The 27233-nt window shown below is 52.9% G+C and overlaps 3 protein-coding genes across 5 annotated transcripts in view; 2 read left to right on the top strand and 1 right to left on the bottom strand.

Moving 5' to 3' along the window:
* SMARCB1 (SWI/SNF related, matrix associated, actin dependent regulator of chromatin, subfamily b, member 1) overlaps positions 1 to 21759 on the top strand; it is a 30388-nt gene extending 8629 nt beyond the window's left edge. For both annotated transcript variants that reach the window (XM_033097201.1, XM_033097200.1), the window contains exons 4-9: positions 266 to 403; positions 2046 to 2173; positions 8833 to 8999; positions 13464 to 13654; positions 20834 to 20965; positions 21416 to 21759. In XM_033097201.1, coding sequence (XP_032953092.1) covers positions 266 to 403; positions 2046 to 2173; positions 8833 to 8999; positions 13464 to 13654; positions 20834 to 20965; positions 21416 to 21455 — 796 coding nt within the window. In that variant the 3' untranslated portion in view covers positions 21456 to 21759. The remainder of the gene's footprint in view (positions 1 to 265; positions 404 to 2045; positions 2174 to 8832; positions 9000 to 13463; positions 13655 to 20833; positions 20966 to 21415) is intronic.
* A 2250-nt stretch (positions 21760 to 24009) lies between these two features.
* DERL3 (derlin 3) lies at positions 24010 to 26433 on the bottom strand. 2 transcript variants are annotated; one of them, XM_033097204.1, is made up of 7 exons: positions 26241 to 26433; positions 26066 to 26128; positions 25918 to 25991; positions 25710 to 25803; positions 25017 to 25212; positions 24362 to 24452; positions 24010 to 24256 (listed from the first exon to the last, which is right to left on the bottom strand). In XM_033097204.1, exons 1-7 carry the CDS (start codon positions 26331 to 26333, stop codon positions 24175 to 24177), a joined length of 693 nt encoding a protein of 230 aa, XP_032953095.1. In that variant the 5' UTR covers positions 26334 to 26433; the 3' UTR covers positions 24010 to 24174. The 2 variants fall into 2 exon arrangements, with proteins under 2 accessions (XP_032953095.1, XP_032953094.1); XM_033097203.1 differs by having other exon boundaries at positions 26066 to 26131; positions 26241 to 26424.
* A 377-nt stretch (positions 26434 to 26810) lies between these two features.
* The window catches only part of SLC2A11 (solute carrier family 2 member 11), a 29564-nt gene continuing 29141 nt past the window's right edge, over positions 26811 to 27233 (top strand). Inside the window, exon 1 of the mRNA XM_033097199.1 lies at positions 26811 to 27044. The gene's annotated coding sequence lies outside the window, so the exon portion shown is untranslated. The remainder of the gene's footprint in view (positions 27045 to 27233) is intronic.

Genomic DNA, 27233 nt, shown 5'->3' with positions numbered 1-27233 from the left:
ATTATGGCGCGTGCACTGGGCTGGGGGCTTCTCTGCCATCTCTGGGGCCCCTTTGCAGCCTTCCTCTAGCTTGGGCTCCTCCAAGCAGGTGCTGGTGGGAGCCTAGGAAACAGACTTCTGCAGAGTCTGGGGTGCACAGAGGTCCCCACCAGGGCCTGGAGCCCAGCAGGGGCACAGAGGGCGTCCACCAACCATGACTTGATGCCTGATGGGTGGTATTGGGCTTGTAGAATGAGTGGTGGAGGGATTTCCCATGTCTTCCCAGGGAACAGAAAGCCAAGAGGAACAGCCAGTGGGTGCCTACCCTGCCCAACAGCTCCCACCATCTGGATGCTGTGCCGTGCTCCACGACCATCAATAGGAACCGCATGGGCCGGGACAAGAAGAGAACCTTCCCTCTCTGGTGAGTGCGCCTTGCCCTCTCCACTGGTTCCGCCTCAGTCCGTATCCTCCTCCCCAGAAAAAGGCTCTGCTTTGACCTTGTGTTCCCCAAAATCTATGCTGCTTCTCCATGAAATTGTTTTCCCTTGGCTTCCAGGACGCCAGTCTCCGGCTTGCTCCGGCTCTGCCTTCGTTTCGTTGCTGTCTCCTTATTTCCTTAGTACCTGGAGTAGAGTTCCTGGGGGTGTAATCCTTGGACCTTTTCTCATGGTTTCAGATGCCATCCACATGACTCCTGCTGTGTTAGTTTGGCTGCTGGAACAAATTGCAACAAACTGGATGGTTTAGCACAACTCAAATTTATTCTCTCACAGTTTTGGAGGTCAGGAGTTGCACTGAGCCAAAATGAAGGTGTTGGCCGGGCCATCCTCCATCTGGGTGTGCTGGGGGAGAATCTGTGCCTGCCTCTTCCGGCTCCTGGTGGCTGCTGGCATTCTTTGACTGGTGGCCACGTCATCAGTCTCTGTCTCTGTGGTCACATGGCCTTCTCTGTGTATTTGAAATCTCCCCCATCCCTCTCTTAACAAGGACACTCATGATGTAATAATGTAGGGCCCACGCAGATAATCTCTCAAGATCCTTAACTTAATCACATCTGCAGAGTACCCTCTTGTAAGGGTACTTTTATTGCCATGTAAGGTAATGGTCACAAGTTCTGAGGATTAGGACACAGCTCTTTTCTGGGGGGCATTTTTGAAGCTCCCACTCCCACATTCATCTCTGCAGCCCAGCCTTGCTCACACTAGTATCTGTATGGCTCCCTCCTCTATCTCCCTTTCCTTCCCTCTCCTTTCCTCCCTCCTTTTTCTTCCTCCCCATCTCTATTGGAATGTCGCTTTCTCACGGCCGCCTTCCCCCTTTAGAATGGCCACTCCTGCCCCTCTCCTTGTTTGTGTTCCTGGAGCATTCGTGTCTGGCATGCAGTGTGCTTACATTTGCTTGTTTGTTATCCATGCCTCAAGCTCTGAGAGCGATTCTCAGCCCTCTCTGTATTCCTCAGATGTCCTTAGGTTTGCTCTGCTTTCCAAAATCCCCCCATCTCTTCCTTCCCTGTCTCCCTAAAACGCAGACATGACTATGTAAAGCCCTTGCTCAGAGCCCTCTTGGGGCTCCCTCAGAGCAGACACTAGATTCCGCAGCCTGAGCTGGAGAACTGTTGGCACCTTGGCCCTGTAGCTTCTGAGCATCCCCCGCACCACTCCCAGTCTGATCTGCATCCCACCTTCAGTGCTCTGACTGCTGCTGCCCCGGGAGCGCTTCCTTTCACCCTGCCCATCAGCCTTGGCTTAAGTATTTCCTCTTCTGGAAATGCCTTCCCCACAGCTTTCTGTGCAAGTCCTGCCTGCTTTAGGACTTACATCTCCCTTCCTTCAGAGTGGGCCCAAATCAGCGGCTTCCTCTCCTCTTCCATGTGTCCATGAAGTGTGGAGCACTGCCCCTGTGGCTCGGGACTCCTGCTGGCCTCTTCTCTGCTGACTCAGTCCTTGCTTGTCAAGTCCCCATAAGAAGTGGGCTTTCTCCCCGACCAGGTTTACAGTGACCAGTGGTACAGAGAGGGCGGTCCTGGGCACTCCTTGATGACTTTGCTGCCACTTCGCTTCTAGCTTTGATGACCACGACCCAGCAGTGATCCACGAGAATGCATCTCAGCCTGAGGTGCTGGTCCCCATCCGGCTGGACATGGAGATCGATGGGCAGAAGCTGAGGGATGCCTTTACCTGGAACATGAATGGTACGTGGGGCCCTGCACAAGCCCAGACCGTCCGCTGTGTGAATATTCCCCTTTCCTGCCTGCTGCCCATCAGGTGGGTTCTGGATTTTGAACACAACATTCAGAGTATTGTGGCATAGCTTTAGAGGATGTGGACTCTGGTTTCAAATCCTGCTTCTGCCACTGTTTGTTGTGGGCTGCGCACATGAGTTTCGGGTTCCTTCTCCACCATGAGCATGGGGAGTTCAAGCGCCTGGCATGCAGGCTACCAGTCCACAGGGCTCATGATGACCTTGATGCTGCTGCGTGGTCCTCCACGCGTCTCCTCTGCAGCCGTGTCCACCCTGCTTTTTCAGACGCTGCGCGTGCATGCTCATGCCTCTGTCATCCCCTTGGCTGGGAGGCCTGCCCTCACCTTCTGTTCTTTCCATCCTTACTCTTTAAGTCCTGGGTCAGATCCCTGCTCTTCCTGCTCTTCGCTGGCTCCCAAAGTCCAAATGTAACTTTTTGTGTAAACGTAGAAGAGAAGAGAGGTTAGGAGGAGACGTCGTTAGAGCATTTAGAGTCTTTATCACATCTGGGAAGGAGGATTACACATCTGTTTTTTTTCTTCTTTATTTTTTATTTTTTTGACTCTTTCAGAGTTTTTACAACAGACATATTATTTATATTCAGACCAAAAACGTGAATATTTAAATGAATAAAAGTTTGAAGTCACCAGAATCTCACCACCCTAATAGTTTTGTTTTGCATTTTTCCTTCCAGTCACTTGTATATGCAAGCATGCTTAAGACATAGTTGTAATATAGTGCCAAGAATAACTTTATTTTTCTTTACTTACCTGATAAGTATCTTCCTGGTTTCTTTGGTCTTCCTAATTGGTGCAGAATTTTCTGTTGGGGTGCCCTAGATTGCTAAAACTCCCCCTGCTGTTAGATGTTTCCATGATAACATATTAGCTTACAACATTTTTCTCCCAGAGGGGATTTCCTCAGGGAGGAACATGTGTGGTTGTTGATACTCGATGGCCTTGAGATTTCTGGAAGGATTAGGCTACTTCCTTTGGTCATCCCCTGGCAATAGGCATGCCGGGCCGGAGTCCAAGGTCCCTCTGCCTAGCCCTGGGAACAAGGCCTGAGAGCTGAGATGCCTGAGAGTTTTCCAGGGCCCACAGGCTAGGTGGCATGAAAGAAAATGTTGGCGAAGGGGTGATGTGGCCAGGGGGAGATGTGGGTGAGGGGAGACATCAGTGAGGAGTTCCAGGAGGTTGTAATGAGTGTAGGTGGAGGCAGGTGCAGTGTCCTGGTGCTGCCAGCACGGGGACGGGGTAGCTCACAGGTGACAGGCCACCACCAGTGCTGAGCTTCACCTGTCATACCATTGCCTGCTCATTCAGCTGGCCTGTGTTACAGTTATTTGTTAATTCATCTCTCTCCCCCTCTATTTCAACCCATTGAGGTCAGGGACTTTGTTTTTTATTGGTGTTTTTCTTAAATAGCATTTAACATAGAACCTGGCCAAACCTAGGAACTTTGTTCATATTGAAACAATACATGTCTTGTTACTTTTCTTTCAACAACACATAGAAAGCTCCTGCTATTTATTTATACCTTCACCCTGTTTCAGAAGGGATGTAAGGCAGTGTATATAAGGATGCTTGGTATAAAAGAATAAAACAAATGAAAAAGGAGTGGTTAGGGAAAACTGGATAAAGGGGGAAATGAAACTAGGAGGTATACAATGAAGCCGGCGCTCTGGTTCCTACTTACAATTCAGTAGGATCCGTTGCTAGAAGATGGGCGTGACTCTCAGCCTTTTAGAACCAGGTAGCGAGAGACATGGTGATTAGTTCTACAGTTCTCAGTGTGGTCAAGATTAGCAGCAGCCAGTGGCTCAGAAGAAGCAGATCACACATAATACTTAAATCCGAGAGAACCTCTTCCCACAGCCCTCATAAAGAGGACACAGGATAATGTAATGAAGACCAGCATCTGTCCATGAACTCCACCATGGGTTTCTCCAGACTGTTTATCATAGTCCTCATGTAACATACCATATCCCACTAAATGTAATTTAGTACAAACACTTGGAGGACTAAAATAGTGTTGTTCTCTGAACTCCTCTTTAGCCCAGAGTGGTATTTAGTGTGTCTAGGGCTATGATTCTTAACTGTTAGGAGACCGCACTCCTGGCATGGTAGTTGAAAGAACGTGTTCAGAATTACTGTTGATTTACTGTTTTTTTTAAGTCGTAGTCAACTTACTAATTTAAATTCCAAATAACCTTAAAGGTGGACATGAGGGTATTTGTCACAAAGGGATGAAAAATGTGAAGCATGAAGGAACCCTGTCATTCAGGCCATCCTTTCTAACCAGGATTTGTCTCTGACAAGCCCTTGGTAGACGTCAGTTAGCAATGAGTTTGAGGTTATCCTCTCTGAGAAGGACTTGAAAGGGAGCTTATCTGAGTTACTGGTGAAACATGACATCATCTACCTCAACATTCAGCCTCCTAGGGGAGTGTTAAAGTCCTCCAGCAAGGATGAGCAGCTGAAAGAGCACATGCCTGCATAGATGCCACCTTTGCCCCAGAAGGGGATGAGGGAATCCTAGGGCAGGGCCATGAGCTGCCTGAGGGAAAGGTATAGAACCTGCTCTTGCACACAGGCCAAGGGTTATCAGGGTTCTGAGGGTCTGCACCACAGGGTATGGCTATAGGAAGCAGTTTGTAGAGATTTGTTTCAATGTGATCACCTTGGGTGCTTAAAAAAAAAATCCCAAATGACAGATTCAAGAAGCTGAGCGAACCTCAACAGGATAAACCCAAAATCCATGCCAAGGTACATCATAATTAAACTTCTGAAGACTAAACACAAAGAAAACAGTCTTGAGAACAGACGAGAAAAATGACATCTTATCTACAGGGAAAGATTTAGAATGGCAGCAGATTTCTCATCATAAATCATGGAGGCTAGAGGAAATGGCACAGTGTTTTTCAAGCAGTGAAAGAAAACAACTGCCAATTCAGAATCCTACACCCAGTGAAAATATCCTGTAGGAATGAAGGGGGAATCCTCAGATGAAGGAAAGCTATCGCTTATAGACCTAACCTAAAAGAATGGCTGAAAGAAGGGAAATGACAAAAGAAGAAACTTTGGAATATCAGGAAGTATATGATAAGCAAAAATACGGGTATATCCAATAGGCTTCCCTTCTCTTTAGTTTTCTAAATTATGTTTGACAGTAAAAGCAAAAATTATAACACTGTCTGATATGGTTCTGTATGTGTGTAAAGGAAATATTTAAAGCGATTACATTATAAATGGGGGAGGGTAAAAGGACATAAAGAGAAGTAAGGTTACTTCACTTGAATTTGTAAAATGAAGAAACTAGTAGACTAAGTTATATATGTGGTAATGTAATAAATACATAGAGGACCACTTAGAAATGCTATACAAAGAAATATACTCAAAAACAGTATAGATAAATCAAAATGTAATCCTGAAAAATGTTCAGGTAACCCACAGGAAGGCAGGAAAAAGAAAACAGAAAATAAAAATAAAATGGCAGACTTAAGCCCTAGTAATATGTCAGTAATTACTGATTAACAAACAGATTGGCAGAGTGGTTTTAAAAAATGACCCAATGATGTGAGCTACAAGAAACTCATTAAAATATAATGATATAGGTAGGTAGGTTGAAAGGAAAAAGGTAGAAAAAGATGCATCTTGCAAACAAAGGGAAGCAGGAGTTGCAATATTAGTATCAGATAAAGCAGATTTAAGAGCAAAAACAACTACCAGAGTTAGAGAGACGCATTAAATAATGATAAAAGGGTCAATCCACCAAGAAGACATAGCATTTCTAAATGTGTATGCACTAAACAAGAGCTGGAAACTATGTGATGTGAAGCAAAAATTGATAGAACTGAAAAGAGAAATAGATAAATCCACAATTATATTGGAGACTTCCGCTTTTCTCTTTCAACAACTGGTAGAATAACTAGACAGATAATCAGCAAGATGATAGAAGGATCCAGCAGCACTATCAACCACCAAAGTCTAATTGGCATTTGTAGAACACTCCACCCAACACAGCAGAATAAACATTCATTTTAAGTCTCTGGAACATACACCACATAAACCATACCATGGGTCATAAACCTCAATTCAGTTAAAAAACATACATGGACTTGAATGAAAATACAGCATCAAAATTTGTAAGATACAGCTAATATAGTGCGGACATGGTAATTTATAGAAAAGTCTTAATAATATAAGCTCCCACCTCAAGAACCAAGAAAATGAAGAGCAAAATGAGATCAAAGCAAGCAGAAGGCAAGATATAATAAAGAGAAGAACAAAAATCAATGAAATTAAAAACAGAAAACAATAGAGAAAACTACTGAAACACAGCTGGTACTTTGAAAAGATCAGTAAAACTGACAAACCTCTAGCAAGACTGACCACAGAAGAGAGCAATACAAATTACCAAATTTAGGAATGAAACGAGCTATCACTACACACTCTGCAACTATCAAAAGGAAAGGAGTGCTGCAAATAATGCTACACGTAAAACTGTAGGGAACACCTACAATAAATCCTGTAGCTAACATTATGTTTAATAGTGAAAGGTTGATCACTTTCTCCCTAAGATCAGGGACAAGGCAAAGATGTCTCCTTTTACCACTTTGTTCAACATAGTGCTAGAAGTACTAGCCAGTTCAATAAAGCAAAATGAAATAAAAGACATGTGGATCAGAAAGGAAGAAATAAAACTGTCCTTATTTGTAGATGACATGATTGTCTACATGGAAAATCCCAAGCAATCTACCAAAAAAAAAAGCTAGAATAACTGACTTTAGCAAGGTCGTAAGATACAAGATAAACATGCAAAAATCAGTTGTATTTCTGTATATTGTCAGTGAACATGTGGACACTCAAAAATACATTACCATTTATAATCACCCAATATACAAAGGAATATTTAGGTGTGAGTCTAACAGACATGTATGGGACTTGAATGCCGAAAACTACAAAACACTGATAAAAATAAAGAAAACCTAAATAAGTGGACAGACAGCCATGTTCATGGACTAGAAGATTCAAGATGTCAATTCTCCCTAAATTGATACACAAGTTTAATGAAATTCCTATGAAAATCGTAGCAAGAATTTTTGTAGATGTAGGTAAAACTATTCTAAAACTTATATAGAAACACATGGGACTTAAAGTAGCTAAAGCAATTTTGAAAAAAGAAGAAGAAAGTGGGAGGAATCAGTCTCCCTGGTCTCAAGCCTTACTGTGTAGCTGCAGTAATCAAGACTGCATAGGCAGCTACAATTACCACAAACTAAAAAGGTTAATTTTAACAAACGCTGTGGACAATGTACTCATAGGGGGCTTAGCCCCCACACTTTAGCTTCCTGCTACAATCTTCAGAATAAACTACAGTTGCTTGCTACAGGAGTTACTGAAGATAGCCTGGCTGAGTGTCCAGGGTCTGTTAAGACAGCTGCTCTCTAGCCCTTCTTCTGGGCCAGTGAGGTTGGTTGTCTGTTAAGCAGACCTGGTTCTTGATCATGGAATCATCTGTGTGCTCATGAGGGAATTCATTCTTGGCTTTCTCTTGTCTGTGGCTCCTCTCAGAGTGGTTGGTGCATGGTCATTTGGGCTTGGGTTACAGGAACAGGGCAGAACTGAGAAAACATTTGATTACACAGTACCTTGCTGTAGTCTGGCGAGTCATAGATGGTTCCTGTGAGCTCACGCCTGGTGTGGTTACGTATCCAGATTCCATACATTGCTCCATGTTTGTCACTTTGTTGAGTGTATGTGCTGTCTACAGTGAGAAACTGAGGGAAGGTCTGTACACAGCCACAAGCAGCCTAATATTTCTGAAAGACGGGAAATGACAAAAGAAGAAACTTTGGAGCATCAGGAAGGAAGAACATGATTAAGCAAAAATATAGATAAATCCAATAGGCTGAGATTTTTCTACTGGTGAGGAAGTGGTGGACAGACATAAGACACCTGCTCATTGCTCCAGTGGAACACTGGCCTCAAAGTGGTTTATCTGGAAGGAACCTGTGTTAGTCTGCTAGGGCTGCCACAACAAAGTCCCACACATTGGGAGCTTAAACAACAGAAATTTACTTCTTCTCAGTTCTGGAGGCTGGAAGTCCAAGATCAAGGTCTTGGCAGCATTGGTTTCCTCTGAGGCCTCTCTCCGTGGCAGGTGGATGGCCGTCTTCTCCCTGCGTCTTCACATGGACTGGCCTGGTTGCCTAGGTCAAAGGAGGAGAGGCGAGTGGATGCGCACATCAGCTCTGAAGTGCCTTGGCTTCCCCTCCCCCCAAACATCTCATTGGTTAGAACTGATGGAGCCGTGTAGTTCTGTTCCCCGGGAGCTGGGAGAACCTGGTACAGGGGAACACTGAGGGCCTTGACCACCCCGAGGGGTGTGGAGGAGGAGGTGTGTGTGGAATGGTGGCTGGAAGGGGGATGTTCATCCTTTGTTTCCTCTCCCTGCCACGTCCGGGAGGGCCACCTTCAGTTCCGTCGTCCTCATCTTCCTTCAGTAGGTTTGGCAGAGAAGGAAGGTGGGGGAGGTCAGGGCCAAGCGCAGTGAGAGTAGGCCCTGTAATCAGTCAGCAGTCCCTGCCCTCTCTCCCGATTTCAGAGAAGCTCATGACCCCGGAGATGTTTTCGGAAATCCTCTGTGACGACCTGGATTTGAACCCACTGACGTTCGTGCCAGCCATCGCCTCTGCCATCAGACAGCAGATCGAGTCTTATCCCACAGACAGCATCCTGGAGGACCAGTCAGACCAACGTGTCATTATTAAGGTAGGTAGCTCCTCTGTGTGCTGGGGCCTTCCTTGTCCCGGGGGGTGATGGGGCGCTGAGGGTACGTGGAGTCCTTGATGGAAAGCCTGTCTTCGGGGTCCATGCTGTGGGACAGGTCTCCTGGAAAGCTCTTTCAGACAGCATGTGGCTCTGCTTACTGCCCCCGGAAGGGTGCGGCTGACTGCTCTGAGTAAGGTATCACACTGTGGGAGCATTCAAAGGACGTGAAGCCAGCTGATGGGCAGAGCGGGAGGCCCACAGTAAGATGCTGCCATATTCTTCCCATAGACTGGCCGGGCCAAACACACACCATACTGTCGCAGTAATTCGCTGCAGTCTTGGTCTTGCTGCCTTACCTGTCGTGTTACAGATGAAGAAGTGGGCATGGGCATGTAGGAGGGTGAGGCCACCTGCTCGCAACTGCCCAGCTAAGAAATGGTGGAGCTGGGATTTGGGCCCAGGCCAGCCTGCTACAGAGCCTGCTTGGTGTGAAATGGTATCTCATTTTGGTTTGGATTTGCATTTCCCTGTTGATTAGTAACAGTTGAATATCTCTTCGTGTGCTTATTGACCATTTGTCTGTCTTCTTTAGAGAAATGTCTATGGAAGTCCTTTGCCCGTTTTTGAATCGGGAGTTTGTTCTTTTGTTGTTGGAATACCAGTCTATAGTTTTCCTTTCTTGTAGTGTCTGGCTTTGGTATTAGGGCAGTGAATTATGAAGTGTTGCCTCCTCTTCAGCTTTTTGGCTGACTTTGAGAAGGATTGGTGTTAGTTTTTACTTAAATGTTTGGTACATTCACAAGTGAATCTATTAGGTCCAGGCCTTTGTCAGGAGGTTTTTGATGACTGATTCAGGCTCCTTGCTTAGTTAATTTCTTTTGAGAGAAATATGAATTTGTTTTTCTTAGCCTGTTTCAGTCAGTTTCACATTATGGCCAACGATCGGAAAAAGGGCATAATTGAGAAAGAAGGGGGACGTCCTGGGAGAGAAATGGGGGTACAGCCCTGGGAGCCTCCCCATGCGCAGCCTGGCACCCCTGGAGCATGGCCGTGAGGACACCACTCTGGGCTGCATCTTTATCCTGTAACCTTGGTGAGGACATGGCCTTCTGGGCTTGGCCACACACAACCACAGGGTTCCAAGTGGCCACGGTCAGTCCCACACAGGGTCCTCCTGAGTGTCAGCAGCTGGCTTCCCTGAATATTTCTCAGAACTCAGTGCCATGTTCTTTATTATTATTTTTTGTTATCCCGACAAAAGGTCATATAGAAAGACGTCAGGCAGTTCACACTCTACCTGGGACTGCCCCCAGCTCCCTGACCAGGGCCTTTCTTTCTTTCTTTTCTTTTTCTTTTTTAATTGGGGAAGGGGAACAGGACTTTGTTGGGGAACAGTGTGTCCTTCCAGGCCTTTTTTCCAAGTCAAGTTGTTGTCCTTTCAATCTTAGTTGTGGAGGGTGCCGTTCAGCTTCAAGTTGTTGTCCTTTCAGTCTTAGTTGTGGAGGGCGCAGCTCAGCTCCAGGTCCAGTTGTCGTTGCTAGTTGCAGGGGGCTCAGCCCACCATCCCTTGCGGGAGTCGAACCGGCAACCTGTGGTTGAGAGGACGCGCTCCAACCAACTGAGCCATCCGGGAGCTCAGCGGCAGCTCAGCTCAAGGTGCCGTGTTCAAGCTTAGTTGCAGGGGGCGGAGCCCACCATCCCTTACGGGACTCAAGGAATTGAACTGGCAACCTTGTGGTTGAGAGCCCACTGGCCAATGTGGGAATCGAACCGGCAGCCTTCGGAGTTAGGAGCATGGAGCTCTAACCTCCTGAGCCACCGGGCATCCCACCAGGGGCTTTCTTGATTACTGCACAGCTGTCCGTGGTGGGACCTATCCAGGTCCTCTGACCCACCTATAATCCCTACCCGTAGATGACATCGGCTGCTAGGCTGCTGGGAGGCTGTCCCCAGCTTGGGTTTCCTGCCGGGCTCAGTGGAATGAGGGCTTGCCTGCCCTGGGATCAGACACAGCCGCGGGAAGCCCGCCTGCTGTGGGACAGTGCTGAGTTTATCAGGCCAGAGGCCTATGGGCGCTGTGGCTCGGGGACAGTATCCCGTCTGGTAGTGAGGAAACAGAAGGTCACAGCCAAGGTTTCCCATGTATAACTGGGATTTCAGAAGCGCTGGGTGCTTCTATGAGGACGTTCTTCATCTGCCTCCTGGGACATCGGTGTGAGACGGGAATCTTCAGAGCAGTGGCACCTGAGACGCGTCTCCTCACAAAGCAGCGCCTTAGCTTGGAGTGGCCACGTACAGCCGTTCTCAGTGATACTGGGACATAAGCCTAGGCCTGGCCTCCTGAACCAGGGCACCTGGCCTGCGTCAGCGCTGCTCGGTGCTGGGGCCTGGGAGCTCAGTGCTTCTGAGAGTCACGCCGCCAGACTTTGCGGGCTTGGCTTGGCCCTTTCTGGGGAATGAAAAGATATATAAGGAGATACAGGTCGAGGCTGGGGAGACAGGTGAGAACCTGGCGGCAGTGCTGTGTGCTTGTTCAGGGGTCCTGGCTCTGCCTTGTCTAGGAGCCCACCCGGAGACCAGCCCTGCCACCGCCAGCCGGCTCCCTCCAGCGGACGTCTCAGTGGCAGCCAGTGTCTGCTCCGCAAGCTTCCCAGATCCCGCTGGAAGCAGGAGCCTGTATGACAGCTCAGGTCCTCTCTGCGGGGTTCCCTTCCCCCCAGGGAGCCACAGGCCTGCTGTCTTGGTTCATTTAGTTCTTCCTAAAATGGAAGATGTCAGGCAGTTCAAACTCTGGGAGGCTGTCCTGGGCCTCCTGGCTGACGTGGCCGACCCTGCACCTTCTCCCCCTCCGCTCTTCTTCCCCCTTAGCATTTCGCACCATCTGATAGACATTCACGTATTTAACTTAGGTCTGTCTCTCTCCCCCCACCCCCAGATGTCAACCCATGAAGCGCACTTTTTGTTTGTTTTACCCACCACTGCTGCTTCTGTGCCTCTCCTTGGTTGGCACACCATCGATATCATTTAATAAATGGCCAGTTAGTGGGGTATAGGCAACCCGGTCTGCATGGCACCGCCTGGTGGCCCAGAGGCCTAATGTTGTCCCGCCCAGGGCAGGGCTCGCCGGGTGTGCACTGGTGCGCTGGCTGGTCCTGGTTGATTGTTTGGTCCTGTTAGGTCCTGTTTGATGTGTTTCTGTGGGCTGCCTGCCGCTTCACGTTCTTTCCAGTCCTAGAATGCTGACATGGTTCACTGGGCATTCAGGTCCTGGTAGGAGAAGGGGCAGCTCTTCTGATTTCATTCTGCAAACCTGAGATGGCCGCCCGGTGTGGGCGTAGCATGGAGACAGGTCAGGACTAGGGGTTCGGCTGCAGTGAGTGGAACGTGGCTCACAGGGCCCAGAGGTACAGGGCTTCGTGAACAGATTCAGGATGGGGTGGAGCCCCATGTTTCTCGAAGGCAGGGAGAAGTCTCTGCGGGCTGGGCACTGAGCAGCGGCCAGCTTACTGCCTGCCCTGGTCCTTGTCGTAAAGCCAAGCTGAGCACCCGAGGACAGTCAGGTGACTGGGCAGATGCATGTGGCCTGCTCACGTGGCACAGCACACTGGGCGGCAGTGAGGGACGCAGCCGTGGAGGAAGTCTCGTGGGCATGATGCCCAGTGAACACAGCTGGACCCCGAAGAGTGCTTCCTGTGTGATTCGGTGATGTCCAGTTTCAGAGTAGGCACAGGTGTGTGTGGGGTGCTGGTCCCTGGGGGCAGGCATAAGGGGCGCGTTCCTGGGGTACAGGCTCTGTCCTGGTCTGGCTGCTGCAAACACAGGGCCTGGACCCTTTCCTGGCTGTAGGTTGCAAGTCAGCAGCTTGCTGCTGGGAGCCTGGTGGAAGAGCTGGCCATGGGCCTCTGCTCCTCTCCCAGGCTTTGCTGCACCTTACGGCTGGTAACCGTGGGGTGTGCATCAGTGAGCACACTTATGATGATTTCTGAGCAGTGCACGCTGTATAAAGGGACGGAGTAAGGGGTTAGCTGGTGGCTCAGAGGGTCAGGGACCGTGTTTGATGAGTAACAGTTGAGCTGAGCCCTTCCTGACCAGTGTAGTTACGTCAAGATCAAGACCAGCAGGAACGAAGAGCAGAAAAGGCACTGACCAGGTTGGGGAGCAAGGGGACAGGAATAGGGGTGAGGTGGGACTTGGGTGGCCTGGGGTCACTTCAGGGTCTTCCCTTGAGGGTGACTAAGCTAGGCCATGAGCCAGAATCCCTTGTGGCCACCCGAGTTGTTTGTGGGGTCAGCCCCGTTTTGCAGATAGTGATCTGCAGCAAGGACGAGGGCCAGCCCTGGTTCTCAGTGCGTAAGTTGCGGGCAGTGTCCGTCCCAGCCTGGTGGCTCCGGAGCAGGCTGGCCCACCTCCTCCGGCCCCAGGGCTCTGACTGCTCTAACTTGAGTTATCTGGTTCTGGCCCCAGCTGAACATCCATGTGGGGAACATCTCCCTGGTGGACCAGTTCGAGTGGGACATGTCAGAGAAGGAGAACTCACCAGAGAAGTTCGCCCTGAAGCTGTGCTCGGAGCTGGGGCTGGGTGGAGAATTTGTCACTACCATCGCCTACAGCATTCGAGGACAGCTGAGCTGGCATCAGAAGACCTATGCTTTCAGGTAGGATCATGGATGGGTCCCTCCCTCATTCCTCTGCAAACCTGTTTCGGGGAGAAGGCTTCTCCCCGTGCGTGGTGGTGTCTCTGGCACTTCCTAGAGCCTTGCAGTATGGTCTGGCCGCGGGCAGCCTCGCTGCTCCTGCCTCGTGTGGCCCCGCAGCAGGGCTCCCCTCCTCCCGTCCCAGTGGGGCTGGATCTGAGGAGATGGTATATCTGCCCCCCGAGTCCTCCACCCACCTCGCACTGCCCTGGGCCGCCCTAGTCCGCCAGCAGCCCCTCGCAGCCCTCTGCCCTCCTCTCTCTGCATTCTCGCTCAGACTGTGCCTCTGTCAGGGTGGCCCACCCCAGGGTTCTTCATCTGATGGACTTGTGTTCTGCCTCAAAAGAGGACTGCTTCATACAGCCCTCTCTGGCTCGTGGGTGTACAGAAGTCCAGCAACTGCATTTTACTGTCATATCATCTGCCATTGTTCAATCAAAGACCAATTGGTGAGCTCCCATGGCTGGACCCCATACTGGGTGCCATGGAAGACAAAGAGCTGGTTCAGGCTGCCTGCAAAGGTGGAATCGTAAACAGAACATCCTGGTCCAGGGTCCTGTGTGCAGGGGTGGGGGCTGGACTGGGGGCCGGGGGCTGTTTGATGGACAGACGTGGCCTCCCTGTTGCTGGGGCCCCACAGTGCGAAGCACGGGCCTCGCAGGAGGTAGAGCTCAGCAAGTGTTAACTGAGTAGTGGCGCTTGGCCGCCTCAGAACTGTTCTGTCATATCCACCCTATACCCTGAGCTCCTCTTCCACGTTTGGATGTTGTGTGTATGTGGGTGGGGGAGGTGCTAAGTATCCCTGCATCAAAACAGGATGTTAGGATTTATTCTGCTCATGAAACTGTCATCGTCCACATGTGGTGGTCATTACTTAGGGACTGAAGCTTAAAATGGTGCATGAGGAGCAAGTATGAAGGTCTTTTTGCAAAGGCAAACAATTAATGGGGCTCGTGAGTGTTTGTGTCTCAGCTAGTTCTCCCAGAATTCCCAAGAGACAGCTTTCTAATGGCTTGCTGTAAATCTGAGCAAGAGAGAAGGAATGACCATACACCCGCAGGGCTGGAGGTTCCAGGCCTGGAAAACCACTGAGCCCCTTGGGGGTCTGGCTCCCAGCATCCAGGCTGAGATGGCACATCTGTCACCGCCTGTACCCCTCTAGCAGTCCTGCCGTCCAGGTGGTCTTGCTTCACAGACGACCCCAGGCCCAGAGAGGGGAGGGAAGGTGGTATCTGGCCCACGTCTCCCACTTCCTGTGGAGGTTCTGCGCGAGGTGTGTCAGTCTGTGTCTGTGCACGCTGCTCTGGAGCTAAGGCCGACAGCCCTGAAACCAGTCCGGGGTGGCCTTGCTTCCTGGGGCCGACCCTGAGGTCCTGGGGGGCGGTGCCGTGTGCAGTTCCTGGGAGTAACATGGACACCACGCCCCTCGTCTCCCAGATGCCGACTGAGTCAGAACCCACGTCTGTCTGGCAGATGTAGGGGTCAGGGTGTCGTGCTGCTCTCAGCAGCAGGACCCTGAGGGTGTCGACACATGTGGCACCATCCCTCCTGGTCTGACCTCTAGGTGACCCAAGCTGTCTGCCCAAAGCCTTTGTCAAGCCTCGGGACGTCTGCAAATGTACCGAGTAGCTCCAGAACATGCCCCATTGGGAGCCCCTGGTGGTGGCAGGTCAGGACTTATGGATGGATGCCCCCTTATCTCAGCAGCCAGTTAATGAATTCCAGTTGTGTGGAAAGGGAGTGTCACAGACCTCTGTCCTGCCACGGTCTCTAGTGCTGAGTGTGTCGATTTCACATCCTTGGGATTGGAGGCAGGGCCACCCCACTGGGGACGAAGGGGAGTACACGTCCCCTCTGCAGCAGCCCGGGCCAGCTAGGCAGGAGGGGTACAGCCTGTCTGGGGATCTGGGAGGCATCCCAAGAGCCTCTTTTGGCATCAGGATGACTGCTTGTGTTTTCCCAGCTGACCGGGCCTCGTGAGCTCTTCGCGCTGGCCTGGCCTGTTGTGCAGTCTGTTTGGTCTGGGTGGGCAGATGCTCTGGGGAGAGCTGGCAGGACAGGAATGGCAACCTTGGGTCAGGGCTGGCTTGTCGCCCAGGGGACAGACTGTTAGTGGGCCAGAGGAGTCCTGTCCTTCTCCCCCCATGCCAACCAGTGCCTGGCTGTGGTACCCTTCTCAGCGATGGCATTGAGTCATGTCCATGATCGAGCAGGGCAAGCTGCTGGTCACAAGACGTGTGAGCAGGGGCAAAATGCCCACAGTTAGGGGAACCAGGGCAAAGAGCAGGCTGCTTCCCTTTAGCAAGTGGGATGGGCAGGCCTGATGTGGGTGAGCATGCGCCATGGACATATGGCAGACGGGTAGGGGGCCCTAAGCTTCTAGAGGACAGAGCTGAACCAGAGTGACAGGAGATGTCCTAGAGCCCGTGGAATGGGGACAAAGACAGTGAGTGACAGGAGAGGGAGAGGGCTCCTCCGGGGTGTGGGGGGTGGGAGCTGGGCTGAGCAGAGCATGTGACAGTATCACACGTTCACCAAGACATGTGAGCTGCTGCCTCTGAGGAGAGTTGCATCCAGCAGAGTTACTGGCACCTCCTCCAGGCGAGCCCTGTGTTCCAGGTTGGGGACACCGGAGAAACAGTGCCCTAACAGAGGAGACTTGTACGTGTGGTCACCGAAGGCACCAGAGGCTGCAGGCACAGGGAGGGAGGGAGCAGGTGGGAGGTGTGCAACCTGACGTAAAGTCGCCAGGGTGGGGTGCTGGCCAGGAGGAAGCTGGGACAGGTAGAGTCAAGGGACCTGGCAGCTGGGCCTGATGGGGGACAGAGAGGCAGTGTTACTTGCACAACGTCAGGGTTGGGAGACAGCAGGGTGTCTTAGGACTGGTTGACCAAGAGCCACTGAGGTTACTCCTGGAGCTCTGCCCACCTGCCCTGACAGCAAGGCTTGCTTGCTTGTTTGTTTTATAATAGGTTTATTGAGGAATAATTCACATACCATACGATTCATCCATCTAGTGAGTAAGATTCTGTTGTGTTTAGTATATTTGCAGAGTGTACCGCCATCACGGTCAGTTTTAGAACATTCTCATCACCCCAAAAGGAAGCCCCATACCCTTTAGCAGTCTCCCTCTCATCCCCCTCTCCCCAAGTCTCCTGGCCTTGGGCAGCCACTAATCTACTTTCTGTCTATACATTTGCCTGTTCTGGACACTTAATATAAATAGAATTATACAGTAAATAGTCCCCTCTTATTCACAGGCAGTACGTTCCCCAGAAGATGCCTGAAACCACAGATAGTAACAAACCCTGTCTATACTATCTTTTTCCCTGTACATACTCGTACATGCCTTTTCACTTAAAGGAAGCATTTAGGGCTTCTCTTTGGCATATCCGAACTGCCAGCCGGCATCACTATTGTTTTGAGACCACTGTTAAGTAAAATAAGGGTGACGTGAACACAAGCCCTGTGATAACTGTGACAGTTCATCTCATCACTAGGGTGACCACTAAGTGACAACGTGCTGGTAGCACATACAGCATGGAGACACTGGACCAGGATGATTCACATCCCGGACAGGACGGTGAGGGATGGCGCAAGATTTCATCACGCCACTCAGAATGCTATGCAATTGAAAACTTCTGAATTGTTATTTCTGTAATTTTCCATTTAATATTTTTAGACCATGGAATTTCCCGTTTAATATTTTCAGCCATGTTTGAAACTATGGAAAGCAAAACTGTGGATCAGGGGGGAAACTACCATGTGGTCTTGTGTGGCTGGCGCCTGAGCATGTTTGAAGGTTCATCTGGGTGGTAGCCTGTATCAGAACTTCATTCCTTTTTGTGACTGTATAATATTCCATCGTCTCAATATACCACATTTTATTTATCCAGTCATCTGTGATGGACATTTGGGTTGTTTGCACTTTTCGGCTAAGAATAGTGCTGCTATGGATCATTCATGTTCACGTTTTTGTTTGAACACCTATTTTCCTTTCTCTTGGGTGTGTACTACTGTGTTCCCCTGAAAATAAGACCGGGTCTTAGATTAAGGTTTGCTCCAAAAGACGCATTAGGACTTATGTTCAGGGGATGTCATCCTGAAAAAGCATGCCAGGGCTTATTTTCTGGTTAGGCCTTATTTTCAGGGAAACAAGGTAGGAGTGGAATTACTGGGTCATGTGGTAACTGTTTATTTAGCATTTTGAGGAACTGCCAGGCTGCTTTCCAAAGTAGTTGCAGCATTCTACTTTCCCACCAGCAGTGGAAAGGTTCCATTTTCTCCACTGCCTCACCAGCATTTATTTATCTGACTTTGATTCTAGCCATCCTAGTGGGGATGAAGTGGCATCTCGTTGTGGTTTAGGTTTGTGTTGCCCTAATGACTAATGGTGTTGAGCCTCTTTTCACGTGCTTTTGGCCATCTATATCTTTGGAAAATGGCTAGTTAAATCCTTTGTCTGTTGTTTGATTACACACAAACATACACACGTTTGAAGAGTTCTTTATAAGAGCTCTTTATATATATATCCTAGATACAAGTCCCTTACCAGATACATGATTTGCAAATATCTTTTTCCCATTTTGTGGTTTGTCTGTTCACTTTTGTGACAGTGCCCTTTGAAGGACAAAATTTTTAAATTTCTATGAAATCCAATTTATCTGTTTTTCTTTGTATTGCTTATGTTTTTGTGTCTTACCTAACAGACCATTGCCTAAGCCAAGGTCTTCTTGTCCCAGCACCATTTGTTGGAAAGACTGCTCTTTCCTCATTGAACGGACTTGGCACCGTTGTCGAAAGTCAGTTGATCTTGAATAGGTCGGTGATGTCAAGAGTTGCCTGCTCCTCCTCCCAGTTGAGTGGCTGTGGGCAGGTTGTTTTCCTCAGTCTCCGTTCTCTCGTTTAGACAGTGGTGATGGCAGTGCTGCTCAGATGGTCTGTTGTGTCATGTGAGGTCATTCAAAGTGAGATCACACTGAAGAGAAACCCAGGATGCTCCACAAGCTTCTGCCCCAGTTCCTCTGTCCCCTCAGACACTGCCCTCCCCTCCTGGACACTGGGGGTGGGAGGGGCCTTGAGGCCTGTAAATCAGAATCCCCTTGGAGGGGTGGGGCGTAGGGTGGCACCCCCCAAACCGGAGTCAGCCTGCTGGCTCCAGGCCCATTCTTGGTTTGAGCAGTTCTTATTTTAGAACAGACCCACTGGAGTGGAATCTTCCCAGAGCCAGGGGGAGGTAAACAAAGGGGCCTCCAGGACCCACTCACCAGCTCTTGTTTAAATTAAAAGGAAAACATGTTTTCTTCCCCTCGGCGTGGGCTTGGCGCCTTTCATGTCTGCCCTCCTAAAGAAGGCGGTTGGGAGCCCTTGAGGTGAAGAATGATGTTTGGGTCTGTGGCTGGGTGGTTCCTGGATTGTCAAACCACCGCACTAGCTGGAGAACAGCTGTCAAGTTGCTTAGGAGGGGTCGGCCCCAGGGTACCACAGGGTGGGGGACGGCGCTGCTCAGTCACTGGCTTCTGAGTCACCAGCATGAGCTCAGGCTTCTGGGCCTTGTTTGTGTGGACCCCACGGGCCAAGCTTCAGCAACAAGAGGTGAGCCCCATGTCTGCAGAGAAGCCATGGACAGCTGTGGGCTGTGTCCTGTGTGTTCATGGTGGCTGAGTCCCCAGGCCAGGAGAGCAGTACAGGGAGGCCAGAACCGGCCCTTGGCTGCCCCACGCAGTGTGGTGTCACGAGGAACGGGGGCTCTGTAGTCAGGCCTGGGTGGATGCTCTCTAGCCAGCCACTCAAGTGACCGTGGGTACAGGTGTCAGGGAAGCTGTGTGAGGAGGCCCCTGGCCCCTGGGAAGCTCCCTTGATAGATACGTGCTGGCTGCTTTAGTAATAGTAACCCTCTGAAAATCCCTCAGAGCGATAACATTGTTCCTGTTTTCCAGATGAGGTGTCAAAACCAAGGCCCCCATCCTCTTATATTCCATCAACGTCCGCAAGGGGCCGGCTGTAAGAAAGCAGGGCAGGCCTTCCGTGGGGCTGAGCCTCGGGAGAGAGGTGCAGCTGCCCAGCTGGAGGGGAGAGAAAAGGGCCTGGGAAAGCTAGAGTGGTGACACTGGGAAGGCGTGGGAGAGGATCACAGTTAGGGCCATGCTCTAAGGCTTGTCTGCCCTGAAGGTGAGAGGCACACAGGCCCTCCTGGCAGTTGTGGCCTCTGTGCCTCTTCAGGCTCCTGTGCTACAGACTTGGGAACCAAGGCCCGGAGAGCTGTCAGCCCAGCCTCCCGCTCCCTCCCCCGCTGCTCCTGCCCGCTCCCCACCCCCACCCCCACCTCTGTGACTTCATAACCTTTGCCCAGGCTGACCCCTCCCCTCCCCACTGTATCCTCTTGTCAAGAAGGCTGGGCAGGTGGCCCTTGGGGTGAAGGACCCCAGGGTCGAGCGGTCAGGAGACATGTTCAGGTCTCAGCTCTCTGCCCTAAACAAATAGTGCAGCCTCTCTGGGGCTTATTTCAGCCCTGGTGAAGTGGGCTGAGCGCAAGTGTGTGGAACATTCAGGAGTAGGCCGGCCCAGCGTCCTGCAATGAGGGAGTGTCCAGGACTCTTGGGTGGCCCCCTCCTTTGCTCTCCTTTTATGCTCTGTCTCCTCAATCAGGAGGTCCTGGCTCTGGACACTGAGTGGGGCAGACAGCCCTCCCCTTCCTCCCAGCCCCAGCGACAATGGCTGGCCCAGCCACACTGCTCTGTCAAGGGAACCACTTCCACAGTGAATGCCTCTCTTCGGTCTCACAGACCCAGAGACACTGAGGTGGCAGCAAAGGGCTTGTTGCTTTGAAGAGCAACTCGGGGTGATGGGGCGCAGCCCTTCTGTGGCCAGAGGAGGTCCCAGTGTCTCCAGGCGTCTCTGCCTTGAGGCTCAGGTGACAGTAGCATCTCCTGCTACCTGTCAGGAGTGTTGCTCTGAAGAGCTGGGCATGGAAATGGGCTCAGTGGGGAGGAGCTGGAGAAGGAAACAGGAAAGGCCCAGGCTTTCCCGCTGTGCCCTGGCTCCAGTGTTCCCTCTGCTGGCGGGCAAGGGGCAGACTGATTTCTGGGGCCTTTCCAGCTGCTGCTCTGAACTAGCACTGTCTTCTCTTCCCCATCCCAGTGAGAACCCCCTGCCCACGGTGGAGATTGCCATCCGGAACACAGGCGATGCTGATCAGTGGTGCCCGCTGCTGGAGACCCTGACAGATGCTGAGATGGAAAAGAAGATCCGTGACCAGGACAGGAACACAAGGTACCCCACCCCCACCCCACCACCCCACTGGCCCTGTCTCCCAGGAGCGTACGGAACCATCGCCTTAACCCAGTGACCCGGTTTTTGGGATGGGACCTAGGCGGCCAGAGGCAGGCCCAAGGGTGATGAGTCCCAATCTGGCTCCCACGGTGCAGGTTTCAAACCCTGCAAGGAGCAAAAGTAAATCCTCATGTTGGGTCTGACGACGGCCCAGACCCAGGTTTCAGGACCCCTGGAGAGGTGGGCAGGGCCTGAGCAGGCAGGTGAGAGGGCAGCTTCAGGGCCCCAAGCAGCACACAGGTCGAGGTTGGGAGAAGAGAAGGGTTGGGGATCCCACCTGCTGTCCTTTCTCTGTCTCCACTCCCCTGGCTGCCCTGGAGAGCCCCAAGGGATGGCAGCTGCCCAGTGCTGGGAGCTGGCCCTGGGTCACCACCCTCTCCCCTCCTGCAGGCGTATGAGGCGTCTCGCCAACACTGCCCCGGCCTGGTAACCAGCCCATCAAGCGCTTGGCTCCCACAGAGCGTTCAGAAGACCGGCCTGCCTCTCCTTCATCTTCTGGCAAGGAGGGAGGCAAGGGGGCAGCTCAGGGCCCTCCTGAGGAGCACGGGCAGGGAGGCCTTCCAGGTCGCCCTCCCCCGGGCACACATTCCACTTGCTGAGCCCCAGGCAGTCCCCATCACCCCAGTGTCTGGTCAGGAAGAGGCCTTGTTTTGGATTGCGTTTTGTTTTTGTATAGGAGCCCCAGATAGGGCTAGCAACACTTTTTAAATAAAAGGCAAACAGGTCATGTTCCATTTCTTCAAAGCGGTAGCATAAAAATAAGAATGGAGGAGAGCAGGGAGTGGGGTCCGGGGGGGATGGTGCGACCAGTGCTGGTGGGCCAGGCCTCACTCCGCTGTGCCTCAGATCCCCAGGTGAGCAAGTGGGTGTTGACTGGGTGCCCGGGGTCCCCCCTCAGCCACTGCGGCCCCTGCAAGGCCTGAGTCAGAGTGTAATCTTCGCTTTTCCTCAGGCCTTGCAGTTTCCCCACCACCACCCATGCTCAGATGTCCTTGCAGAGTGGGAGAAATGACAAGTGTGGTCATGAGGCTCAGAGGGCGGGGGCCCACTTGTCCTTTATGGCAACCCCACCCTGCCCCCTTTGCTTGGCCTTGTTAAGCAGCCAAAGGCTCCCCCGCTCCAGAGTCCCTTGGAAATGCCCCATCCAGTGCAGACACTGCAGAGCGTCATCAGCCTGGTGACCAGCCAGTCCAGCTCCAGCACGTATGCAGCTCTAGCCACACCTCCCAGTAGTGCACACGCCACAGGTAGACTGGGGCCCATGTCCACCCCTGGCTGGGGCCATGGCCCGGGCCACCACCTCCCTTCCGTGCTGGCTGTGAGGGAGCAGCGTGCCTGGCCCTGTGCTGGCTTGGGGTGGGGTTGTGTGGAGGCGGCGGCACAGCCTGGGGCCTCTCCCCAGCTCTGCCTCTGATGAGCATGTCATCCCCTCTGCATCCTCACCTCATCTGTTAATGTGGAAGTGTCCCCACTCTACAGAAGGGACATGGGATCCATAAGTGCAAGCACTGCTTGGTGAACTGGCACACAGCCACACTTACTGATGGTAACGGGCCCTGGGCTGGTGCCACCTTCCGGTGCTGGTAGACCCTTCCCCAGCTATGGCAGAGGCTGAGGATCGGGATTGCTCTGCTCCCTAGGAACATGGTTGGGGCCCTGTGGCACCTGGCTTCCTAGCCCGAGTAGGGATTAGGGTTCTCAGTTGCCAGGATGTAGGGTGAGATGGGCCTTGCCATCCAGGCTCCTGTAAGCACATCATGGGACAGTTCCCAGGGGTTTTGTACTCAAGCTCATACCTTTCATCCAGGAGTGGAACTTGCTGGAGCAAGGGGCCAGCTGGGCTTCATTGGGAGACTCTGATAAAAAAGATTCTAGGCCCAGGCCTTGCTGGCCTTGGAAACAAGTGGGCTCTGTTAACAATGTGTTTTTTTAGTCTGTGGGGTAAGACACAAACCTGGGCCTCCACACCAGGGATGGAATGAACCCTGCGTGCCCCAACCTTGCTGAGCAGGCCAACCCACCTAGCTGGGAGAGGCCGGGGGCAGGACTGGTGCACCAGGCCCGGGGCTGGGCCCTCACCGCTAGCCCACACTCTGCAGGGCCAGGTGCTGCTCCACAAGTTTCACTGCAAAATGAAGGTCAACTTTGACAATTATTTTTGTCATCCATGAACATGACAACTCCCGTGCTATTGATCATCTAAGGATAAACCAGACTGGTCTAGAGCAACAAGGAAAGCTGGCCAGGTTGTCTGATGCCCACTCTACAGGAGAGAAACGTGAGCTACAGGGTCGGATAAGGCTCCCATGGTCCTTAGCTTAAAAAGGCAGGGACAGGATTTCCCAGAGGTGTCTGCCTCAGCCAGTGCAGGACTCTGCTAAGGCGAAAACTTCTCAAGACTTTGGGGTCACAGAAAGGGCAGAGGACCCAGTCCTAGCTCTCTTCTGCACCTGACCCCATGGGGCCTTGGCCTGTTAGTTTGCTCAGCTGGAAAATGGGGCAGAGGTCTACTTGTTGGTTGCTGGTGAGGCACAGGAGGGGCTGAGTGGGGCATCAGCCTGAGGGCACCACAGGCAGGGGCCCCCACAGTCCAGACTCAGCACAACAGGGACAGCCTGCTGCCAACCCCCTCCCTGACTGACAGGGAGCAGAGGCCCAACACAGGTGATATTTATTTCCCTAAGGCTCCATTGAGGCATTGGAAGGGCTGGGACGAGAACCCCTGTCTGCCATTTGTGAGCTCAGAGCTCTGTTGGGCAACTGGGCAGGTTCTTGACCCTCTCTGGGCCTCCCATCCTACCAACTTACTAATGGTCTGACAGGGCAGTCCAGGCTTGGTGGGAGTAGAGCTGCGCCCCAGGCCAGCCCCACCCGCATGGCAGAGGGTGGATAGGGTCGACCAGGCTTGGTGGCTCTAGTTCAAGGCCAGCAGCACCTGCCCAGCATGGAAGGGTGTGGCCAGACGAGGCAGGGGGAGCCAATGCTGTTGGCAAAGAGGCTGCGAGTCATTTATTTATTCAGGTGGGCCCTGGGCATGGGCCCAGCCTCCAGGGCAGGTTGCTCTGCTGCAAGCAGGCGTTAGGGGTGGGATGGAGGCTTGCCAGATGCCAGGGAAACGCGCCTGGAGCTGGCCCTGGCCTTGGATGGGGTCACTGCTGCAGGGGTCCTGGCTGCTCCTCAGGAAGGGGCAAGTAATTGGTGTCCTCTTCTGGGGCATCCAGTAGCAGCTTCCTATGGGGAGGGACCCATGCTGAGCCGAAGCCAGCATGGTTCCCCCAGGCAGTTGGGAGCCATCTGAGGGCAAACGGGGACAGGGTTGTTATCTCCAGCACTCACAGGAAGCTGGGGGTCAGCAGCAGCCTCTTGCCTCCAGGCTGGTTGGGAAAGACATCCTCCAGGAAGTAGTAGATGTGGCCCACAGCGATCCCTGTGGGAGAGCTGCGGACTGCTGAGGCCACCCTCCCGCCACGGCCCAGAGCCCAGGGCCACTCCAGCCTGCTCCAGGTCTCCACTCACGACCCTGGAGGCCCAGCCAGGCCCAGAGAAACCTCAGGTTTCAGAGCACGAGTGCCCAGTGAGTGCCAGCCCATGAAGGGCTGGGGTTGGCCCTGAAGGACAGTCTCACAGGACCCAGAAGTGGGCAGGACCTGTCAAGGGGAGGGCCTGAGAACATCGGAGGAGTGGGAGCCATGGCTGGAACACTGACCCACTCATCCCCTCCCTGGTCAGCACCCACACAAGCATCAGCAAGTGAGGCATGAAGATGTGAAGCTTGTAGGCCAGCTGGCTTTGTTCAAGGGGCTGTAAGAACAGATGCTGGGAGGGCAGGAAGAGGGATTGGGCAGGGGGCTGTGGCGGGGAGTAGATGAGCGGTTCAGTGCAGGGGGAGGGAGGGAGGGCTCGGGTAAAGCAGCCAGCCTGGGGTGGCCTTCCCACAGACCAAGTACCGGACAGCCTACGTAGAGCGGGCTGGATGGACGGGCAGGCTCACCCAGCAGGTCCACAAGGATCGAGTTGCCCAGCAGCATTGAGAAGCCCATGAGTGCCCAGGGCAGGAATGGCGCCTGGAAGGTGAGGAGGCCGAAGAAGTTCACCCTCATCTGAGGGCTGCGGCGGCTCCATACGTACACCAGCATGGCGGTGAGGGCCTGGCCCAGGAAGAACAGGCTGCCCAGGAACCCCAGCAGCTGGGCGAGAGTCAAGGTGCTGGGAGGCCCTCCCCTGCTGCAGGCTTCAGCCCCAGGCTCCTCTGACCTAAACTTACCCTGCAGTCCCCCCACTGGTTTCTCTTCCCGTCCTTCCCCCATCAAGGTGTGCCCTTCCCAATCTAAGGCCATCATGTGGCCTTCAGGCCCACGTGAGGACTGCCCTGCCTCTCCACCTCACCCGGCCTCCCAGGACTGCCTGCCCTTGCACCCGTTTCTCCCGCTGCTGGCATTAAGGGCTCAGCCCCCAGGCACCCCCAGCTGGCTCTCCTGTGCATCATCCTGTGGTACTTTTTGTACAGCCCTGAAGATCTAGACCTGGCGCCTGGAGCTGAGCACATATGAATGCTCAATACGTCCTAAGCTTCAGTGAACGACTCTGTCCCTCCCAGGCCTGGGCGCCCATGTGGGGCCCAGGGCCAACACATGCTGGACCAACAGGCGCTGCGGCCTGAAGTTCTGAAGTCCAGGAAGGATACGGTCATAAGGATGCCCCCGAAGAGAAACATGAAGACAAAGTCCGCCGTGCGGCCGCGGAAGGAGCCCTCCTCTAGCATGCGGCAATAGCGGAACCTGAGACATCAGTATAGGAAGTGCCACTGGGCGGGGCCTCAGTTTACCAGCACCCGGCCGCCTCAGCCCGCGGGGCCGCCCCATCCCCGCCTGCGTCCACGGGGCGCAGGATACACGAAGAGCATGTTGAAGAAGAAGCTGAATCCCAGGGGCCCGAAGAAGAGGAAGTTGGTGACGAGCCTCCAGACCTGTGAAGGGCGGGCAGTCAGGCGTGCGGGCGGGCGGGGCAGGGACGTCAGGTGCAAGGGTGGGGCGGCCTCACCTGCAACTTCCGGAACACGAGGTGCGGGTTGAAGTAGAGCTGGAAGGGGCTGAGGAGCTCCAGCTGCTGCAGAACCAGGGACACATCAGGGGCTGCCCCCAATCCAACCGTAACCATGGCGACCCTCCCTCCGGCCTGTAACTATGGTGACGCCCCACCCGCCCGGTCGACTCACCACAGCAGCGGTGGTGAGGACGCAGGCCGCGGTGTAAGCCCGCGTCACCACCGGCACCTGCAGAAACTCGGCCGCCAGCCCCTGCCGCGCCATTGAACCTTCTCAGGCACGCGTGTCCGAAACTCCTGCGCGCTCTTTAACGCACCTCCAAGCCCCGCCTTCAGCCAATCCAAGTCGGAGATGAAGTGAGCCCAGGCTCAGGGGCGGGGCCTTGGTCCAGGTAACCAGTAGGAAGAAGAAGCGGGAAGCCGGGGGCGGATCGGAGACGTGGGCGGGTCGAGACGCGGGGCCAATGAGCAGCCCCCACGGTTGAGCACGTGGCGGTTGTTGTGATGGCTGTAGTGGCGGCGCGGGAGACTGTGCAGCCAATGAACTGGTCGCTTCACGACAAGGTACAGAGGACCAACGGCGAGTACCCACGGGGCCACTACGGGGGCAGGGCTAAGATTAGTGATGAGCGTAGAAAAGAAAAGATCCAGGCACAGCGAGACGAAGGGGCGGGGCATGAGACGTGAGCGGGGCGGAACTCAGAGGCTCGAGGCGTGGCCGGGGCGGGGCCGTGCTTTTCTGTGGGTCCACATAGAACTGGCCCACGATCTGGGCCCGTCCTTCACCCTTTTGAGAACCAGAGACAGTGCCACCTCACCTACAACAAAGGAGGCGCTCAGCAGCATATCCAAATCCCCCTGACGTCCAATGCCCCACTGGAACATGTCAGCTCCTGTGGGGAATCTTCCTGGTGGCCCGCTGGAGGAGGGGCTGGGCTGACGACTTGCAGACCCCGTGGGACACAAGGGTGCTGAGGTGGGCCAGAGCAAGTGGATGGGCTGGAGAGGGCCTCATTATTTTGGTGGGAAAAGAAACTCCATTAATTCATTCTAATGAAGAAACTCAGCCGTTTATTGAGTACCGACTGTGTGCTGGGTACTGTGCAGGATGCTGTGTATTCAGCAGTCAATAAAAGACACTCTCTTTTGGTGTAGCCGAGGAGAC

The sequence above is a fragment of the Rhinolophus ferrumequinum genome, chromosome 25 (assembly GCF_004115265.2).
Source record: "Rhinolophus ferrumequinum isolate MPI-CBG mRhiFer1 chromosome 25, mRhiFer1_v1.p, whole genome shotgun sequence".
Lineage (NCBI taxonomy): Eukaryota > Metazoa > Chordata > Mammalia > Chiroptera > Rhinolophidae > Rhinolophus > Rhinolophus ferrumequinum.
The sequence above is the reverse complement of the archived record's forward strand: the minus strand, read 5'-3'. Positions and strand labels throughout refer to the sequence as shown.